The sequence below is a fragment of the Buteo buteo genome, chromosome 16 (assembly GCF_964188355.1).
Source record: "Buteo buteo chromosome 16, bButBut1.hap1.1, whole genome shotgun sequence".
Taxonomy (NCBI): Eukaryota; Metazoa; Chordata; class Aves; order Accipitriformes; family Accipitridae; genus Buteo; species Buteo buteo.
Genome location: NC_134186.1, coordinates 6,646,487 through 6,668,356, shown reverse-complemented (window position 1 = coordinate 6,668,356; position 21,870 = coordinate 6,646,487). Strand labels below are relative to the sequence as shown.

At 54.7% G+C, this 21,870-nt stretch overlaps 1 protein-coding gene across 1 annotated transcript in view; it reads left to right on the top strand.

Moving 5' to 3' along the window:
* NKAIN1 (sodium/potassium transporting ATPase interacting 1) overlaps positions 1–7,207 on the top strand; it is a 37,812-nt gene extending 30,605 nt beyond the window's left edge. Inside the window, exons 7-8 of the mRNA XM_075047034.1 lie at positions 2,855–2,936; positions 6,035–7,207. Coding sequence (XP_074903135.1) covers positions 2,855–2,936; positions 6,035–6,044 — 92 coding nt within the window. The 3' untranslated portion in view covers positions 6,045–7,207. The remainder of the gene's footprint in view (positions 1–2,854; positions 2,937–6,034) is intronic.
* The last annotated feature ends 14,663 nt before the right edge of the window (positions 7,208–21,870 follow it).

Here is a 21,870-nt window from a genome sequence, read left to right as displayed (position 1 = left end):
GAGGGGAGAACCACAGCACTGCAAAAGGGCCTCGGCTGAGGCTGGCCAGCACCTTGCCAAGGTGGCAGCTCCCAGCTGGTGATGGGGGAGCGATGCCTGGGTCACAGGCAGGTGAAGAGATCCCTTTAGTTGTTTTTTTTCCCATTTTTCCATCCCCAATGAGGCAAATGCGCTGGGGTGTGATGTGCCACACCATGCCACCAGCAGTTGCCCCCTCCCAGCCTCAGGGAGGGTGCTGCACCCTGGCCAGGGCTGGGAGAGGAGGGGGACGGGGACACTGAGCCCTGAGCTGCTGCATCTCCCGCAGGATTGCAGCACTCACAACCTTCGGGTGCAGCAACGGGACAGTTTCATGCAACGTGTAGGGTCAGGCTTTGTCCCCACACCAGCCCGTGACGAGACTGAGATGGTCCCCGGTCGCTGGTCTCCGCACCAGCATTGCGGCACTGAGTCCAGCTCCTGTTGAAGCCGGGATGTTCATCCCCGTGTGTGGCTGCTCAGGGGCGGATTTGGGGCCGGCATCGCTCTTGCTGCTCCTCACTGATCCAAATTCAGAGCGTCTCCTCCGGGACAGAACATCTCCCCCCAGGTCCCTGGTCCGGTGTGGCAGCGGGGAGAATTGCCCTTGCTGTAAAGAGCCCTTCCAAGCCCTGATAAATTCATGGCGAATGCTCCTCCTGGTGCAGATCCAGCCCCGTGGGGGCTGCAGAAGAGGAGCCATCCTCCCTGCTCACGGCCCCCGGAACCAGCCATCACCTGCCTCCTCCTTTCGACAGCCACCTGGGGCTTGAGGACTATGAAATGGGAAATATTATGTCCCCCCGGCCAGCATCCCCACAGGCAGTGGGGTGGTAGAGCCCTCCTCTCCACCTCAAGGTTTTTCACCCCAAAGCAGGAGGAAACCCAGCAATTTAAGCAAAGTTACAGGCTAATTTTTATACAATCTATATTGTGCTTTCCGATCTGACAACGATCCCTGCAAACACCCCTCCGGAAGCGCTGAGCACCCCAGCCCCAATTAACCAGGTGGTTAAGGCTGTAGCCATCCAACCGCATTAAATGCTCATCTGCCATTAATTAATTCGCACCAGCTGGCAGCTCCCAGCAGCCGACCGCAGGCAGGGATGTGCCGCAACCGCCAGCGCGGCAAAAGCCACCCAGATGCGCTCAGCATTGGGCGCAGCGTCGGGATCAGCGTCGGTGCCGGTGCCATCGACCCAGAAATGGGCCCAGCCCAGCCCGGGAGATGCCCAGGTTCAGCATCTCCATGTTTTCCTCTCTCTGCCACTGGGAACTGGCGTAGCGGAAAAGGAAAATCTCCGTGTGAAATTGGACACTGCCTGCGGTAATAACTTGTTTCTATACCCGGGGAGCTGGCAAAAGGGTTTATCTACCGCTGCTGGCTTTGAAGCGCGTTTGCATTCAAACAAACTCTCGCATTCAATACACTTTTAATATTAATGCTGCTGGATCCCAAGATTCAAATGCATCTTTTTTAATGGAATATCTTATTAGATTTGGAAATGGATGGATGGCGTCAAAATTGAGAGCTGGCTGAATATTAAGTCGGGAAGATAAATATCCTGAGAGAACTGGGCTCCCCCCTCGAGCTCGCTGCTCTTTCTTGGACACCTGTGTGTAAACCCACCCGGATCACGGCTCCGTGGGGATTACTAGATTGGTTCTGGGGAGATGGGTTGTGACATAGTGCCTGTAACAGCTTGGATACCCCAGCCCGGCCGTGCATGGTGCCTGTTCCTGGGCTGGCTGAGCAGCCGCTGGTTGTGCCCATGGGAGGGTTCAGGGCTGGGGGCACATAGGATGATCATGGAAGAAGTTGGGGCACCCTCAGCCACCCATCGCTCCCACTGCATCGAGGCGGGGTGAAGGGCTGAGGTCTGCCGCCACGATCCCTCTGGTGAATGCCCCGGGGGCTCGTTGGGTGGGTGATGGGCTCTGCTGGCCGGAGAGGATGAACTGCCGGCCTGGAAATCACAGCCGTGAAAACTGATATATTGGTGTCTGCAATTCCGCTAAATGACAGGCTTTAAACGAGATGTAATTCCCCCATAATTCTCCTTAAATGCCCACTCTGGAGACAATGATGGGATAATTTTACCCACTTTGTCCAGCCTGAAGGCAAGGGCTGTTGTGGTGGTGAGAAGAAAGCCACAGGGATCTCTGCAAGTTGGTCCGGCTCCTTTCCTTGGTTTCTCGCTGGCACTTTCCTCGGATGCTGCCATGACCTGGGATGCTGCCATGACCGGGGATGTTGCAGCGCTCCAGGATGCTGCTGTGACCTGGGATGCTGCGGTGACCCAGGATGCTGTGCCTCCCTGGGATGCTGCATTTCCCTGGGATGCTGCTATGACCCCAGGTGCTGCCATGACCCGGGATACAGCACTTCCCCAAGATGCTGTGGTGACCTGGGACACTGCGATGACCCAGGATGTTGTGGTATCCTGGAATGTTGCAGCAGCTTAGGATACTGAACTTCCCTGGGATGCTGCACTTTCCTGGGATGCTGCTGGGACCTGGGATGCTGTGGTGACCTGGGATGCTGCATGTCCCCAGGATGCTGTGGTGACCGGGATGCTGTGGTGACCCAGGATGCTATTGCATACTGAGATGTTGCATTTCCCTGGGATGCTGTGCTTCCCTGGGATGAAGCTGCAAACTGGGATGCTGCACTTCCCTGGGATGCTGCGGCAACTTGGGATGCTGCGCCTCTCCAAGATGCTGCTGCAACCCGGGATGCTGCATGACCCATGGGTGCCATCGGGGTGGGGGGAGGCAGGGCAATTGCCCCACTGCTCTCCCCAGCTCACCTTGCTGCTCTCCCACCTCTCCCCAGTCGACTTCATCGGCGGGTTTGACTCCTACGGCTACCAGGCGCCACAGAAGACATCACACCTACAGCTACAGCCGCTCTACACGTGAGTCGGCGCCAGGCCGGGGAAAGCCTTGGGGGTGCTCAGGGATGCAGGAGCCCCTCCAAGGTGCCTCATTGCACCATCGTAACCCAAAAGATTTGGGTCTGTGAGTCCGCTCAGCCTCAATATAAAGCCCAGAGGCTCTGTTGGGGCTGGGCAGTTTTAGGGGGGATCGTGCCCTTGTTTTGCTTTTCACTGCTTTTTGTTTGCTGAGACTCAACACGCTGGGGCTGCCCAGGGGGAGCAGCAGCTCTTCAGATAAGTGCAGCTGACTTTTTTTTCCTCTCCCTTACCCATTAAGCTTAACTAGATAAACGCTCAAATGAGATAAGGCTGCAAAATCTAAAGGGATTAGCCTCGTGCGGGCTTTGCCGGGTGCCAAAAATTAATTATATTTTAAGCCTTCTATGCAAATTCAAGGGCACGCCATGCAATTAGAGATGCAAAGAGGGGGCTGCGGTGGAACAAATGCATTTGTGATATCGCTCGGCTCTCCCTGGGTGTTTGGGCACAGACAGTCTCTCGTGTGCCTGCCCCAGTGCATGGGTGCAGGTGAGCACCCATGGGTGCTGTGCCCCCCTGCATTGAGCTGGTGGGAGGCAGGGGCCCCCCAGCCCTCCGGGTGTGAGCGGAGCATGACGGGATGGGAGTTTCCCCGGTGGGTACACGGGTGGTGGCACTGGCATTTCACCACGGTGTCACCCTGGGGTGGGAGCAGTGCCAGCACCCACATCCTGGGGATTGATGTGGGTGTCCTGCCCTCCCCCAGCCAGCTGCCCACCCTCGGGGGAACCCAGGAGAGCGTTGTCCCATGGATGGGACATGTCCCATACATGGTGTCCCCCAGGGAACTCTTTCAGACCTGCCTTGGTGGGTAGGTGCAAAGCCACCGTGGCAAAGACGGGCAATGGGGAAGGTGGGGACCCGGGGGAGCCCTGCCCGACCCTCTCCTGCCTGCAGCCTCCAGCAGCACGGGGGAAATAGGGGGGCTGCCAGGGGGCTGCTGTGGACCCAGAGTTCCCCGATGGCTGCAGGATGAGTGCTGAAAGCTGCAACATTTGGGGATATCGGCAGGAATATCAATTTTAGGTGGGGGGAATGTCAGTTTTAGATATACAGGGGACCCAAAAGCTGATGGCAGAGAAACTCGGCACTGAGATACCAGGATGGGGAGACCTCAGCGGGGTTCAGAGGTGCTGGGGAAATCCCTCTCCTCCCTTTCTGGGAGATGTGTAACCCAGCCCTGTATCCTCTGCAAAACCCAGCCCCCCTCCAGGGCTCCCCTGGCTGCCCAGGACTTGTTTTGGGGTGATGGGGGGGTTGGGGTTGCATGGCTGAGGGCTGGATTTTGTGAAGCCACCCGGGTACCAGAGCATCCCATCCCGAGGTGATGCTGGGGATGGTGCTGCCTGGCTCACCGGCACGGATCCAGCCTGTGGCCTCGCTTCCTGCCTGTGACAACCCCGTGGGCAAGTCCCAAAGCCCTTCGTGGGCAGCATGTGCTGGGGGCTGCCGGCTCTCACCCTGCCTGCAAGGCTGGCTCGGGCAGTGTTCCTTGTAATTAGATTGCTTCCTAATTAATCAAGCTCACTCCGGCTGCCCACATCCTTGTGGTCTTTCTGCAGGCAGGGCCTGGGAGGGGGGTCACAACCGGGACCCTGCCACCGCGCTGCCAGCTCCCCCCTGCCCGCAGCCTCGTCCATCCTACCCCAGCAGCTCATTAATAACCCACCACCTAATTAATGCAGCTATAATTTATATCAAGGCACCTCCATCACCCTGACAGCGGCAGTAGGTCAGGCTCATGGACCTCGAGGTGGGAGATGCTGGGTCCTGCGGTGGCACGATGACACCCAGGGGGGACCCGACGGGGTCCTGGGACAGCGGTAACCCCATCTCGGAGAGGGGGACACCGGGGGGTCTAGCTGCCACCCATCACCGGTGAAAAGATGTACAAGGTGCTGTCCAGGCTCAGTGGAGTGGATCCGGCCACTTGTATCCCCAGGGGAGAGCCGGGCAGGACAGAGCGTGGCTGCCGTGCTAGCCTGAGAAATTAAAGCTTATTCTGCAGTTACCAATTAGCTATAATTGGATTAACGGCGGGCGCGGGGGAGGGTTTCCACCCAGCGGAAGGAGGAGGATGTACCATGGCAGCACCCGCTTCTTGTCCGCCTGGGTCCCTCCTGCCCATCCAGGGTGGCACTGGGTCCCCACCCACGTCGTGTCCCCCCGCCAGGCCGGGAGCTCTCACCTCCAGTAGGGCATCGGGAAGGGGGGAAATGCAGGTTGGGAGCAGGTAGCTGAGACCTGGGCAGTTGTGACAGGGGTGTGCGGGAGTGGGGTCTGCAGGCGCAGCCAGGGCCGTGGGTGTGCGCCAGGATCCGGCTTCCCACAGCGCCGGCTTTCCCCACGCATTTTAAACGCGCAGGTGTGCATAGGGGGATGCACAGCAATGCCCGTGCATGCACACATGTGCACGCACAGACCTGCCTGCGCACACGCTCGTGTGCAGACACACTCTCACGTGCCTGCACACGCTTGTGCACCCACCTGCACGCACCTGCAGGCACATGCATGTGCCTGCCCACAGCTGCACATGCTCGTGCACACATGCACACGCATGCACATGCCTGCACACGTGCACAGGGAGCAGCCGGTCTGCAGGCGTGTGCAGCGTCCCCCAGTCCCCAGCACCCACCAGCCGCTGCCAAAAGTTGTCCTGCCGGGAGAGAGGGCTGGCAGCATGCAGGGGCCATGGGCAGCGGGGTCCTGGACCCCTCCGTGTCCCCTCGGTGCCCGCAAGCAGTCGGGGATGGGTGAGCGGGGCAGCCCCGGTGGCAGTCCCTGTGTCACCGCAGCGGGGGGACATCAACCAGCGGGGGCTTCCCAGCCTGGCCCCTAGTTGCTCTCTTACATTTTTGGGGGGTTGAAACAAGGGTGATGGCCATGTGAGAGCCACCCTGGTTCACCCCAGCAGGTCCCTGTCCCCCGGGATGGGCAGCTGGCCGTGGCTCCTTGTCCCCACGTGGGGACACGTGGTGGGGATGACTGCTCGGACCCCCGTCTCACCCCTAACGCCTCCTCTCCCCTTCTCTCCCCAGATCCGGGTAACCTCCTCCTGCCCTGGATCCGGCCCCGGCCCGGCGTGGGAGCCAGAGGCGACAGGACCCCCCTAGAGCAAACTGTCCCACACCCAACGACCCCGGTGAGGGGGGGACACAACGCCGAGCCGCCCGGTCCCCTCCTGCCTCCCCGCACCCCCACAAGACCCCCAAAAACGGAGCCGGGAGCTGCACATCCATCCCACCCTGGATGCCTCTGAGCCCAAACCACCCACCCACAGCAGGATCGGGGGGGGCTGGATACGGGGGGACCCCCCCAAGCCGTGCCACCCCCTCGGGCTCCCACAGCCTCCCCAGGATGGGGACATGCGGGGAGGTGGCATTGCTCACTGGACACCGTTTTCTTCTGTTTCTCCCAGCCTGGTTTTTCCTTGGAGCAGCGGGGCCCTTCCCGGTGTGCCGGGCAGGAGGGGGGCCCAGAGTGGGATTGGGGCAAAAACCAGCTGGTTTGGAGCAAACTAGGACCGGGGGTGAGGGATAAACACAGCTTTGGGGACAGCGGGGCACAAAGAGCAGCTTCGTCCTCTGCGGGGTTGGGACAATTTCCTGAAACGCTGGGTTGGGAGTTGGGCTGGCCTCAAAAATGGGGTTTTTGCTCCCAAAAGGAATTTTCCAGCCCCCCTGGTTGGATGAAACAGCGTCGAAGGGGCTCAGTCCTGGACGCTCCCTTCACCCTGAGGAGCTGGATCCGGCCATCAGCATCTTGCCTCGACCCCCCCCCCCAAAACCTGGGGATGTGGGGGAGGGACAGAGCACCCCAAAATCCCCCTGCAAGCCCCCCCATCCCTGCCACATTTTGGGGGGCGCCTTGCTCAAATTTGGCAATACTGACGCTGCTTTCGACACAGCCCCTTTCCGGCTGTTTTAACGAATCTAGTGAATGTTTTGGGTTAGGTTTTTAGTTTTATTTTTAATTATTGGGTTGGGGTTTTGGTTTTTGGTTTTTTTTTTAATTTAAAGTGCCTGAGTAGATTCTGGCTGAGCACGACCCCCCCGGTGAGCCCACGCTGGGCCCCCCCCCAAGGCCAACATCGTGCCTTCAGCAATGCTCTGCCCACCTTGGGGCTGCCCCAGTGCCCCCCAGCCCCTTGCCCAGGGCTGCGGGGGGGGGGGCGCAGCTCGGTGCCTCTCTGACCCCCCCCAGCCCCTCCATCCATTCGGGGTCTTGGTGGCAAATCCATCCATCATGTTCAGCGGCAGAAGAGGGGTGACATCGGCATGTGGGGAATGATTATTTTGGGGGGGGGAATGTGCAAGGTCTATTGGGCAGCGATCACTTTGCAAAATGATGATGAGCTGGGAATTAAAAGCCTCGGAAGAAGCTGGAAGGAAAAAAGTAGTTTCACGAAGCATCCCAGCTCCCCCCAACCTCCTTGTTCTCTTTCTTTTCCTGGAGGTGGGATGCGGTTTCTCCTGGATCCCTGGATCTGGCCCTAAGCCCACCCTTTGCATCTGGGAGCAGGGGGGATCACATGAATTTTGCCTCCCAGGTGTTTTTTCTCCAGTCCTGGGGGTTCTTTGGGGATTTTTTTTGCACCCTGGAGTGATTCTTTTTGTCCTTCCCAACAAGCAGCCGTGAAGTGCCAACGACCGAAGGTGCCCGAGCCCAAACCCTGGGCAGGGGACAGGCTGCATCCCCCCGCCAGCCCCTCCACTGCCTCCAGCCAAGCTGCGAACTTTACAGGCAATAATTTTTCCACCCTTTCCCCCTCTTTTTTCCAAGGAAAATAGTGTTTTTCAGGCAACAGATCCCCCCTGTCCCCCGAAACACATCCCCATCCCCAAGCGCTGCCCAGCCCCAGGGACAGCAGCATCTCCAGGGTTTATTTTCCTCTCCAGGACCAAGGATGCTCTCGCTGACCTGCCGTGGGATGGGATGGGATGGGATGGGATGGGATGGGATGGGATGGGATGGGATGGGATGGGCAGACACCCACCTGCTCAAAACCCTTCTCAAACCTAGCAGGAAGCAGAAAGAAAAACTTGCCGTCATTTAAAACTCATTCAAAAGAGTTTCCTTCCCTCCTGAGCTCGGCAGGAGCCAGGCACCGGCGCTCCGCGACCTTTTTTTTTTTTCTTTTCCATTGGCTTGTTTTTATATAAGACTGTATTTGTAACGTGAACCAAGGATTTCTTTTCTATTCTGTAATTATAAAAGTCGAAGGAAAGTTTCATCCGATGGCTGTTCTGGTTTTGGGGCATTTCCCTTCCTTGTGCAGTTGAATTGATTAAAAAGTGGTGGTTTTTTTTAAATTTTTGCTCCCCCCCCCCCAATGCTGCCAGCTCACTCCCGCAGGCTCTGCATCACCTTATAACCCAGCACTTCTTTTTAATGATGCCCCAGTGAGATTCTGCCTCCTCCCTCACTGCCTGCGCAGGCAATTTCCTCCCTGGTAGCAAAACAACTGAAAAAAAAATTTAAAAAAGCAGAAATGTAGAAAAGCAGGATCCTCTGGGCTGGGTGTGGGTATCACCCATCGTGTGATGGGGGATGCATCAGTGGCCGGCTCGTCCCATCCCTGTGCACCATCCTCCAGGCTGGGTGTGGGTACCATCCCTGTGCATGGGGGCAGCCCAGAGGCTCTGCAGTCTCCCTTCCCCTAAGAAAAATACCAACAAACCCCCAAAGACATATTAATAAACCCCCCAAGAAAAATATTAAGAACCCACCCAGGGTGTTTTTTCAGGTTGAGCTCCTGCAATAAAGTTTTTCAGCCCTACCAGGAGCAAGGGTAGGGATTCTGCAGTGAGAGACACCAGGTGACTGCTGCAGCCCCATGGGACAAGTTTCCTTTTCCCCCCAAATACTCACATTTTCCATCACCAAAGCAACAATTTTAATTTCGTTCAATGCCACTCCTTCAGGATGATGCTTGCTTCACATGTGGTTTCATTCAAAGTACCCAAAGCCATTTCATTCACTCTATTTTTAATTGATTTCAAATGAGAGGTGGTCGCCTTCTGCTCCCATCCTCTGCTTTTGGGTTTTCTCCCCTTTGCTGCCTTTTCCAGCTAAACAGGAGAAGGAAGGGGGTGATGACATTGAATTAAATCTTATTTTTTAAATCAAAATGGAAATGTGGTGAGGCCAGGGCAGCAAATATGATGTCTGCGGTGACATCAGGGACCAGAGCAGCCAAATACTCCTTTCCCCCTGGGCTGAGCTCCCCATGATGCTTCTGCTCAGCAACTCCTTGCCCGTGGCATTTTTGTCACGGGCTTTTTGGGGACACAATGCCTGTGTTGACTTGTTCCCACTTGTTCCCAAATCTCCATCCCCACGAGAAGTGAGCCTTCATCCCCGTAAGGGTCCTCCTGTCCTAGCCGGGAGCTGGCGTGGGGAAAGGCTGGAGCACGGCAGTGCCATCTCCAACAGCCCTGGGTGTCCCTGGGTCAGGGTCAGTGGCCCCGAGCAGATGTCACCAGGTCACCCACAGGTCCCACTGGCTCAGGGCTGCTGTGGGATCCCATCCCCTGAGTCCAGTCTGTAATCAAAAAGACTAAAAGCAGGTTTCCAGATGTAAAATCTATGGATCTTAAGGGCATGTCCAGGGATGGAGGAGCCACAGGGTTTGCCCTGGCCATGGGGACAGGGGGGTGTCCCAGCACCCCGGGGACAGGCAGATATTGCCTCAAAGCAGTGGATGTGGGGGGTGACGGTGGCCCCTGCTGGGGCACTGGGGTTTCCCCATGCGTGGGGGAAGATGAGCAGCCCCCAGCCTCGAGTGAGTCCCCAGGGAAGGGACCCAAAGGACCCCCGGTGTGGGTGCACCTGCTGGGGTGAGTGGGGACAGCACCCACTGCCTCTGTGGGTAATGATGTGTGTTTGGGTGAAGCCTGATCAAACAAGAGCTATCTCATGCCTTGTAGAAGGGGGAGGATTTTTTTTTGGGGGGTGAGCAGGGGTAGAGACCTGTTTCTATGACAACAGTGAGGCCAGTCAGACCCCATGGCTGTGGACCAGGGAAGAAGTGGGTCAGCATCCCCACGGTCCTGCTGGAGCATCCCATGGACATGCTGCTGGAGCATCCCATGGACACACTACTGGAGCATCCTACAGCCATGCTGCCAGAGCATCCCATGGCTGTGCTGATGGAGCATCCACAGCTGTGCTGTCTGAGCATCCCACAGCCATGCTGCTGGAGCATCCCGCTGCACTCCTCCTCCCCAGCTGGGGAGGAAGGAGGAACCTCTTTGCTTGCCCACACCCATCGATCTACCTCTTGCAAAACAACCTCCTGCTGCCCAGCCCCATCCCAGCTCTGGCAGCCTGCCCAGGTATGTCGGGAAACCCTCCGGGCAGTAACAGCGCTCCAGCCTTCGGCCTCACCATGCCCTGTGTTCTGCCTCCCATACCCTCGGAGGGGGAAGGTCAGGGGAGGTGAGCACCAAACCGGAGGTTGAAATAGGGTTATTAAAGTGTTTTTCAATTAAATCCTTAATTGTTGTGGAAGCATCTTCCAGTTTATTGCACAGTGTTTGTGGTCATAAAATTCATTGTCCTTTATCTGACACATATCGGGTCCCTTTGGAGGTGGCTGATGCTGTGAAAGGTGGTTGTGGGGCTGGGAGACGTCACCCAGATGAGGGAAATAAAACCCCATCGCATGCACGTGTTGGCTGGATAATGATTGCAATGGGAATTAATTCAGAAACGGGTCCAGAACACATTGGGTGTTTTTTCTGCGGGTGCTGCCATGGCATGGCTGGTGAGCTGCCTTCCAGCAGGCATCTGGGCACACTGGGAAGGTGGCACTGGTGGGACTGGGAAACACAGAGGATGGCTCCAGGAGCCTTGCTGGGGGGATTTTATTGCTGTTACTAAAATGACCCTAAGTCAGACCAAGGCGATGGCTTCCCGCAGCTCTGGGCTCATGTCAGCGCTGGGATGAGGTTATATCTAGCACCCCCTCCAAAAGCCACAGCCACCGTCATCCGCCCACAGCCATCATGAGGGAGATGCTTCCCAGCTCAAAAACATCCCCACGGTGCAGAAAAAGAAAGAAAAATACTTGGAAAGCTGCTTTAAAAGCAAAAAAAGCATCCTGGCTGGGGGCAGTACCTTATTTCTGGGCATCCCCAGCTGGGATGTGGGATGTGGGTGCTCTCGAGTGCAGCTGAAGCCACCCCACGCACCACGGGGGTGCAGACTGGGGCTCAGCACTGTGCTGAAATGTGTCTCCTCCAGAAATCCTTCCTCCAGCTCCTGGGCGAGGAAGGTGATGGGTTTTGCTGATCCAGCGTGGAGTCATAAACCTTAAATTTAAATAGTTAGTTAGTTTTAAATAACTTTTATTTACTTTTTAAACATATTTATTTATAAGTAAATATATTAACTTATTTACTTATTTGTTTGTTTATAGTAAATACAGATAATTTAATATGTAAATAAATTAAATAAGTAAGTAAATAAATAAGTTTAAAAAGTAAGCGAATAAGTAAAAAGGAAAGTGTGAAACTGCATCCATAGACAAAAGATAAAACTGTACTGGGACGTTTCAGGAGTTATAACAACTCAGGTTTTAATGTCTTATAGTAGTGGAGCTTTTTTAAACCAAATTGCCAGCCTGCAAAAAACGGTTTAAAAGATCTTCCCAACCTGAGTGCTGGGAAAACACGTTTTGGAGGCGGCTTTGTGCCGTTTGCTCAGTGCTTGTGGCCAGTGGGACAACCTAGGAGGATGGGAGGGCTGAGATTTGCGTCGCAGGTAATAAATCCCCTGGGTTTCGGGCTGGAAATTTGGAGGATGGTCCATGTGTCTCCCCCCAAGGCAAAGCCAACAGCGTCCCAGCCCTTGCCATATGGAAACAGACAGGAAAAATTCAGGATATAGAGGAAAACCAACCATCTGCTTTCCAATGTTTCCCTTCTCCCTGTTTCCTTTCCACCCCTTTTCCCACAGGCATTCTCCTCCAAATCTATATTTGCAAATTCAGAGCCACATTGTCCAAGCAGGATCATTTTGAAATGGCAAAGTGAGCTCAGGACCAGCCACCAAAAACCAAACTGTGGATTTTTTGGGGGTGTCACAGCTCCTTTCCCCTGCAACCCGAGCAGCGTCTCCCACGCCAGAGCCATATCCCACCAGCGGTACTGACATTGTCACGTGGCTCCTGGGAACCCCAGACTGCTGCAATGGTTATCACTGCTGGCAGCCAGCTGAACCTGGGTGCCACGCACCCAACCCAGGGTCCTCAGGCAAGGCTGGGCACTGGCACGGACCTGTCGGAGGAGATAAAGACGGTCGATAACCCAACCTTTAATTCCCATTCCAGCATGACTCATGGGGAGAGCGAATGGCAACGCCTTGGCTGGGAGCATCACTGCATCTGCCCCCTTATTTGGGCATGTTACATTCTCAGATAACTTACCTCTCTTGGGAAATGGATGTTAAAACACCTCCAGCCTTTCCACCTTCCCCAGGAAAGCCCGACTCCTTTCTCCTCCCGGTTTGCAGCTGGTGCATCCTTTGCTGATGCTCAGTGCACAAGCGGGTGCCTTCCCCCCAGGTCCCCACAGACGACGGGTACATCACTCCCATCACTTTGGTTTTATAGCCATAATCTTATTTTCAGAGCAGCAGAGGAAATTCTTCAAAATAAAAATGATATGAATGATCACCCGAATGGTACTGGCCATCCCCGCCGTGCGATATCGCCCATCCTGCTCCCACCCTAGTCTGAAGCCGGGACACAGGGACAGCATCCCCAGCAGTGATATTCTTACTGGCCCAAAAACTATCAGGGCACCTCAAATTTAAAAAGCATGTTAGTGTGGGCATTGCATCACTACACACAGCCATGGGAGGGCTTGGGGGCCTTCACTTTGAACCCCTTACAGCCTGGACCAAACCAGTCCCTCCTTACAGCCACTGTCCCCTGCCTGGCCGCGGCTGAGATGTAATTATAGAGTCCAAGCATCTCTTGCCGCTATCATGTGAAGAAACCCTGTGTCGCCGTAAACAGGAAGGGCAGGAAGAAAAACGAGTTGATTTTTTTCCATCCCAACCCGAGGAAAGAAATGGCTGAGGAGCAACAAAGGATTAATTTACCCCGCACAGAAACGCCAGCTCCCTCCCGCAGCCGCGGGACCCCAGTGAGTCACAGATGTTAAGGAGTAAAAAAGCCGCTTTCACAACCTCAAACAAAGGCATAGAGACGCTTTTCAGGGACTCAGGGAGATCTGTAGATCCGGCTGCCGCAGTCCTAGGTGTGCCGAGTTATATACAGCTGGTTCCAGGGAAATGGGAGTGGGAGCAGGAGCAAAGCCGGTAGGATGCAGTGGGTAAATGGGAACAATGTTTTCATGCTTGGAGGGAAGCTCACTGCTTGCTTTTGGTGGTAAATTGATTAAGAAACATATCTTGGGCCTTATTTTTCCCCCTTTGATTCCTTAGCATGGATGAATGCTTCTCCAGTGGTCCCTGCCAGGTGGAAGATGCAGTGGCATCCCCAAGGGACACCCTCCACCTGACACCACACTGCCCAGCAGACCTGTGCCACAGTATGGGTGTGAGGCTGCCAAAATCCCCGGCCCCACATCCCTAAAAAGATGCTCTTTTCAGTGCTCCCATCACCTCTGGTCCCAGCTGGAAAGTGATACATGGAGAGGTGTTCACCCATATGAACGCTGGATGAATGCGACGGCTGCCTTGGTGGGAGTCTTGGGCTTTCTCTGCCGGCCGTAGTGCATCCACAGGCATATGCACAATTTTTGGCTCAGGATGCACAACACATGGCTCATCCTGGGCAGAGACTAAAGTATGTGATGTGTTCCCTGCAGACTGCCGGCTTGCACCGGGAGCTGGCTTCTCCTGAAAGATGCTGCACATATATATGTAGTATATATATCTATATGGACCACTGGCCCCATCACTCCCCAGAAGAGCAGCTAAGATACCTTTGGAACATCATGCTTCAGTCCTGCAACAGACCCAGCTCCAGATCAGCTGACTTTTAGCTCCAGAGCATCAAGAAGGGGTCAACGATGGGCCCGAGCGTGTCTGGGAGCCAGCGCTGGAGCCAAAAATGCATAGGGGAAAGCCATGGCACGGTGGGGGCAATGAGGGTGGATTTTGCAAGGGATTTGGTGCCAGGACTCCTGCCAGAAGCACGCCAGTCCCAGTGCTATGGAAGGCAGGACAGGGGACGGATCCAGGCACAGGGGAAGGTGGGAGCTGGCATGGGCGGCTGGCCGGGCAGGAAATCTCCATTTTGTTCCTGCAAGCAAGGTGGGTGCCAGCCTTGTTACACCATTCCCTGAACTTGTCTCCCTGCCCTGTTGCCATGGGACTCCCTGTGTTGTTCCTGGCACCGGTGCCTCTTGCTCCAGGCAGTTTGGTTGCATCTCCAGGGCCTTCTCCATGCACGCGGTGGAGCTGCTTTCGCAAACTCCCCCTGCAGACCCCCTTGACCCCTCTGGGCTCCAACCCAGTCCTGCTGCACAGCCAGAAAGGTGGGTTTTTGCATGTGAAGGTAATGGAGATGCAACCAGCTGTAACCACTGTGCATCACCTCCCACGCAGGGAAAGTGTGTGGGAAAGGTCTCAGGGCTGGTGGCTCCAGGGCTGGCAGAAGGATGCACTTCCCTTTGTCACCACGAGCACCATGCCTGGGTGTGATCTGGAGTAAATCCACACCATTACAGTCAAGATGGGTGTAAGAACAGGGAATAACAGGTAAATGACCACCTGGGGTTGGTCGAACATGCAGCTCAGGACCCTCCAAACCAGACATCTCCGAGCTCTCTGCAATGCATCGCCCCTCTGTGTGTGCAAAGCTTGGCTCCTGCTGACACCTGTTGCAGCTTTGCTCAGGCAAATCCTGGTCTGCAAGCTGGCACCCCGAGGAAGGGGTCACCACCACCCTGAAGCCTGGGGTCACCCACGTTAGGCACCTCTATTGGGTGCTGCTCCATTGCCCTCGGCTCCCTCCAGCCTCACAGGAGGAGCAGGGGCAGGTCCAGAGGGTGAATCAGCCCTTCTAAGCATGGGCTCGCTGCCTCCAAATTATGCCAAGGGCAATTAAGTTTCTAAGCCAGGTATATCTGAATCTCCCATCTGTGCAATGAAGACAAAACCAGAAGCACTGGTGAGGAGCTGGGAGCTTGCGGCTGGGAAGTGTGGTGATGGCCATGCAAGCTCCAGTGCACAGAGGACATAGGAGTCGAACACTGCTCAGGCAAGGCACTGCTGGGGTGGGTTTAGCCACCACTTGAGAAACATCATTTCTGGCTCCCCAGTAAATCCCAGGCTTCCCTCTGTGTAAAACAAGCCACGCTGGGAGGTTTCGCTGGCAAAGCTGTCGGTCGCAAATTGCTCCCCAGCCAGCTCCCCGCTGTGCAAAGCACCCTTGCCTTTGGGCTGAGTGGTTTGCGGAGCTTCGTGGCACATGGGGACGTGCAAGTAGAGGCAGGAGGCGTCCAGATCCCCGGGCTGTCACCCCAGGCTGTGCTGGGCTGCAGCAGGCAGGCAGGAGGAGCAGCTGCCTGCATTAGGCAGAGCCGCAAGAGCCAGCGGGCTGCCTTCTGCAAGGAGGAAGTCAGAAGAAAAGCAGCCTCCACCCAGCACCCAGGCACATCTCAGTGTCCAAATCAAAGGCGTGCGTGGGCGGAGGGATGGCGTGGAGCTCGGCTTGACAGAAGGTCTCTGTCTGTGCAAGAGGAGGGGAGGGAGGAGGCAGCCAGGGAGCCCTGGGCAGCACAAGGAGGTGGCGGCGAGGGAGTCTGGGGGGGATGCTGGTGGCAGCGGGGTTTGGAGCTGGGAGAGGAGAGGCTCCACCTTCACCCTTTCTTGCTCAGCAAACCCTCCTGTAGCACACTGGATTTTAGCAAAATTGCCCAGGTTATGAGAGAGAAGAAAAGCAAAAGCAATTCAAGCATCAGACCTCTCTTCTTCATGCTGCACACTCCTTCCAGCTTGGGCAGGAGGGGACATGGGGGTCCCACATCCATATCTCCCCCATCGCTCTGCCCTGGGGCAGAGCCAGCCCTAACTGGGCCACAGGTGCCATGGGAAAAACCTTGTCTGCAAACCTGTAATTAAAGACTGGATCGCAAAGCATGTGTGTAAGGGGGCTGAATTAAGGTTGCGCCGGCAACTGTTAACTCCGGTATTTCCTAAATTTGAGCATATGAGTCGGCAGCTGGGATGATGTTCTTCTGAACGTGACTATTTGTTGGGTTGTTTTTTTCTTAACTGGGAACATAACAGGAAACTCATCTTGAATGTGCAGTGTGCAGATAGCTGTGCCCTGGGGAGGGCCCCGGGAGGCCACTGTGACAGCCTGACAGCAGTAGCATGTTGTCACCCTCTCCAGGGTGACAAGGACAAGAGCAAATTGGACAACTTAAGCCCCAAGAAATAAGGTCTGGGAAAGCTGGAAGCAGAGAAGAAGTGAGGTTGGGGACTGGGAAAACCTGACAACCAGCCCCTTGCGAAGTCACCACTCATCCCCTTGTTCCTATTTGAGCATTGCTGTCCTGTGACTCTGCCTCTATATGCAGCCTATACATTTCCAGTAATAATATATATTTTCCAAAATGGATACATATTCCAATAAATAGCTCTGCCTGCAAAGGAAGGATCTGCTGGTCTCAATGCCGTGCTCCAGCCCAGCTTGGCTTTCAGATGTTAGAGAGGCAGGAGAAAGTCAGAGTATCCATCCCACTCATCTTCCAGCGCCGAGGAAGAGCTGATGCAATGCAAATGGGAAACACGGAGCTGGTAGGAAATCACTCCCTGTGAAACGCAATCAGGCTGTGGGCCTGCAAGAAGAAGTCATGCACTCTGAGAAGGTAGCAAGCTTCCAAATGGCTTAGTCATGTAATTGCCTGTCGAGAAAATCCAGCGTTGATATATTTAATGATAACAAACAAGCTGGAAAGCTTAATCAGCCTCCTGCTTCAGAGCTCTAATGATTAGAAATCAGGATGAGACATGGTGTGGGGGATGATCCCCAAGAAGGGGCATCTCACAAGCACCCACCAAGGAGGTGGTGTCGTTCCTACCAGTGACAGCATATGGGGACAACGTGCCACCAGTGGACGTGAAATGTCCCCAGGAAGCATTTACCTGCCTCACTGATGGGGCATCAATAGTGGAGGGACCCCTGTGTCCCATCCCCTTACTCCTGGTGGATGTCTATACCCTCCTGGGGCCCACAAAGAAGGGAGGTGGATAGGTGTAAGGATCTAGCTCGGATATTGGGGTGATCTAGCTAGACCACACATAGGTGCAATCCCTTGACTCCCCAGGCTATGGCTGGCCTGGGACACGTTTGGAGGGACAGCCGCTGCAGGTGGGACGCCCTGAGCAGGGCCATGTCTGCACCACGACTTGGCCAGCACTGGCCAAGAGCAGCCCTGGAGCCTGCCAGTTCCTTTCCAGCTGGGTATCAACCAAGCCCTGCCCAGCAGCCCACGCTCAGCAGGGGCACTGCCACCACCTCCCTCTCAGGAAGAAAGTGCCACCACCTGAACTGTCCTGCCTGCAGCTGCTTTGCTAAGCTGTAGAATTTTTTGGATCCCATTGGCTCCCAGGGCTGGACTCAACCCAACCGCTGTCCCACCGTAACACAGCCCTACCTGCCCGCAAGGCTCTCGGGAGGGAACAGCTCTTCAAACCCCAAGCACTCATTTATTTTATCCATCAGCATCTATCAATCACAGCTCCTGTTTTCTCTGCAGCTCTGGTGTCTGGGTCCCTACAGGGTTTGGTGGCTAGTTAAAAAGGCTGATGAAAAGGTAGGAACATGGAACAGGGCTCAGCCCCACTCCTCGCTGCCGTGACATGTCTCAGCAGCAAGGTCCAGGGGGAAAACCCATGTGGTTTAAAAAACAAACAAGAATTTCCTTTTCCTGGTTTATAGCTCCTGCCAGTAGTTTGTGCAGCTGCTTTTCTGTAGGTTTCTCAATTACCTTCTCGTTAATAGACTATATCAGTGGAATGGCAGAGGGGCACTCAAGGATCCTTCCCAATGACACTCAGCTCGGTGTGCTAGTGACCCTGCCAAAAATATTTCTCGCTACTTGGTCCCTGAGGAAAATACCTTCTTGACCCCATAAGAGTGAGAAGAAGTCCTGTGTGTCTCTTCTCATCCTGGATTTAACCCACTCTGGATCCCATAAATCCACCCTGGATTTATCTCCACTTCTCCAGTACCTTTTTTGCTGCCTGCCTCTGGCTGTCTTCTGTGGTGGCTCAGTGAGCCGTGGCAAACTGGAGGGAGGGAGGACATCAGAGGACATCACCAGGATGTGAAGGAGGGCATTGGCACGGCTGTTTTCTAACCATGGGATGTATGGCATGGCTTTGCCAGCTGCCTTCCTGCACACAGAGAGGAAATAGTGGGATTTGTTGTTAATGACCCTCAAGACATCACCCAGAGTTGCTTGGTTGTTGTCCTTGCACCCAGCATCGGGGACTCTGTGTCAGGCTCGATACAACCCTATGTACAGCCGATGGGTGGGAGTTGCTTAAACACTTTAATTTTATGGGGGTGTATTTTTGCAAGAAAAAGTGACTTTCCAGCCAAAATGAAACTTTCAGACTTTACTGTTGTCAGGTGGGTCCACAGCCAGAATTTCCTTCAGCTTGCTATAACTGCAACATTTCACTAGCTGCTTTTAGGCACTTGGCTGCTGACTCCTGAAAACATCTGGGTTGGGTTTCTCAACAGGAGTGTGGAAACCCGTAGGTGAAAAGTGTTGGTGAAAACCATGGTTTTATTTGATCATTGAAAGCTGCTGTAGAGACAAAGGGATGTTTCCCAGCTAGGTCCGCTGATGATGACAGGTCCAGCTTAGAGAGCATTTATGTGCGTACCCTGCATATGCATGCATGTGGGACTGGGCTCTCACAGGGAAGGTCCCTTGGGGAAGGTCCATGATTTGAGGTCTCTGGTCATCTTTGCGAAGCAGCTGATGGAGCGATGGATGGGTCAGCATGCAGCTTGTGTTCATGAACAAGCACTAAACCTGCCCATCTGTGGGGCTGGTCATCACTTTTTGTCTCAAGGCAATGGGGTTTGATGAAACACTGTCCCCATGACAAAGCTGAAAGATGTATTTGGCTCTTAAAGCTTTTTGGTCAAGCCAGTACATTTTGAAAGTATCTTGCATAAAGATGTCAGCAGGTTTTGCCTTGGTTTAGAAAAAATCAAGTAATTCAGTGGATTTTTTTTTTTTCCTGGTGGCCAACGAAATTTTGCTGCCCCACTAAAGAACTTGGCACTAGTGGGGGGAGACGCCCTTTCCTCCCATCTGGCTTTTAATTTCAGAGACCAAGTTGTCATTGAAATAAAAGTGCTGGACCTCTCTATACTTCTCCAAGGCTGGGACAGCCAGGTCTGTCTGGGGGCAGCACTGACGCCACTCATCTGTGATTTCTGGAGTCACTCAATCTATTTTCTTTTCCAGCTGAATCCCCTGTCCTGTGCACGTGCCTCTTTCGTCAAGCTGTGAGAAGCTCTGCTCTGAGGAGTATGAATCACAGCTTGGTTTATTTGCTCTTAGTTAGAAGGCTCCTTCAAAGAGAAGATACTGTGGTGTTGGGCATCATGCCACCAGGAACAGAGTCTGGGCAGAGCGTGGATGGAGGGTCTGGATTTGGGCATTTGGCTTTGGACATGTAACTTTGATGTTTAACGAAGACTGCAGTTGATCGAAGCCCCTTCTGTAGTCAATGGAGGGAGAAAGGTGCTTCTTGTGAGTCATTTGGTGGTTAGGAGGACATCAGTCACCTTCTGGAGGCACTTTTTTGTCTTTGTGGACTGAAGATGAAGCCCAGGATAACTTATGCCAGGACTAGTACAGGGTGAGCCAGGGCCAGGGAGCTGGGACTGCCCTTGATGGCCAACAGTGCAACAAAGATCAGAAGGACATTTCCACCTCCAGAAGGTTTTTCCCATGGAGATGGAAGTTATTTCACTGCCCGCGCTGCCTCTTCCTCCCGCGCTGCCTCTTCCGCCCACTCTGCCTGCCCTGGCTCCAAAGTCTCTGGAACAGCATGTTCTCCCAGTGGGAGCCTTTCCATGGATTGCAGCAAGCCGGGAGCTTGGGCAGGGTCTGAAGGGCATGAGAGAAGACGGGAGGCAGAAGTGGCTGTGGGAGGAACGGAGGTGCTGGAGGTGAGACCCAAACTCCAACTCAGTCCCATAGCCACAGAGCTGCATGTTCCCACGTGCCGTTTCTCTGCGCCTTTCTTCCTAAACCGAATAAACTAACTGGCATAAGTGGGTTTTAACCACTAATACTTCATCCGCAGGAGGACTCCTTCCCTCCCCCTCTCATTATACTGGTATAAATGTAATTATCCTGGGTATAATTAACACAAACCATGTTTCTAGTGTCAGCAAGCAGCCTGGGTGTGTGCTGCAACCCGCTGCAGCATAGCTGTTATCTCTGGCTTGCAGCAGAGGGTCAGTGCTGCTCAGGGACCTCTGTGCTACTGCCAGCACAATAGCTCAGGGACCGGCAACCCCACCAACAAGGTGGGGTGCTGAGGTTGCCAGTTTGCAAGCATGACACCCCAAAAGCTGGCCAGCAGAAGCAGGTAGGAACTTGCCAACCCTCCTTCCCCCAGGCTCCACAGTGAGGACATGGTGTGGGAAAGAGCTCCCGACCTCTCATGCTTTGCAACTCGAATATTTGTCACCCAAAAGTCAACACTGACATCTTGTATCAGCCCTGGCCGTTCAGGAGATGCTGCAGAATTCAACCAAAGGAGAAGGGTGTCTGGACAGATTTATTTGCTCCAGTGCCAAGACAACACAGTTTCACTATTCACATCTCCACTACGCCGTGAGGTTGGCCTTGCTCACAGCGGTGGTGTTTTGGGGACGTTGCATGGTCCACCATGGCACAGCAGAGCTGGGTTCAGGGCTCTACCAGCTGAAAGGTGGAGAACTGATCCGACTTCACCGCACAAGTGTGCTTCTGATGGACTGACTGTGTCACTGAGGCAGTTTCCTTGTAACAGGGCAGTGCAGCTAAGTAGAATGAGCTGCATCTTCGCTAGGGATGCTTGCCAGAATAACCTGCTGATGTTCCTATTCCAGTGGAGAGCCTGGAGGCAGACAGGCCTTGCTAACAGGAGCTACTCGTTGCACAGGATCCATGCTGCAGCCGTTTGTGGGGTGCTCAGGGCCCCGCAGGGCTGCGTGGCAGAAGGGCAGGGGGGTCCATGCCAAGTGTGACACAGCCATTTGTGCAACATGCTGCTGTGGCAGCCCGGCAGAGCTGAGTTTATCATAGTGGGGTTTTGCCAGGTCAAATAAGCCATGCCGGCGCTGGCCAAAGAAAGCTTTGGGTGGCTACGCAAAATTTGGCTTAAAAAACAGCCATCAGCAGTGAAAGCCTTTGCTAACTGTTTATCCTGAAGGTCTCCTGTCATGCCGAGCCTGGGGTACTCGGCACCTCCCAAGGCTGCACCCACGAGCTGCATTTCCCCAGGATTTTGGAGGTTGGCCAGGGTGAAGCCCCACTTCCCCGCAAGCCCTGGCTGGCTGGGCTGCACCCTCTGTCATGGCATGGGCACCTGGAATAGGCAGCGTGGCAGCAGAGACACCCATTACCCCAGCAGCCCTTTGGGGGAGAAAATGGATGCAAGCCACGCAGCCAGATCTCAGCTGGATCCGGCCCTGCTTGTGCTTTAATGACTGTGATAAACCAGGCTTGAAGTAACTTCTTGCACCTGAAACCACAACCTGCTTGCTTCACCCACGAAAGCTCAGACTTCAGGGAAATCTCTCGCCGAGGCCCATGTGGTCTGCAGGACCCCGTTGGCTGACAAAGCCCTTTGAAACGCTACAGCCGCT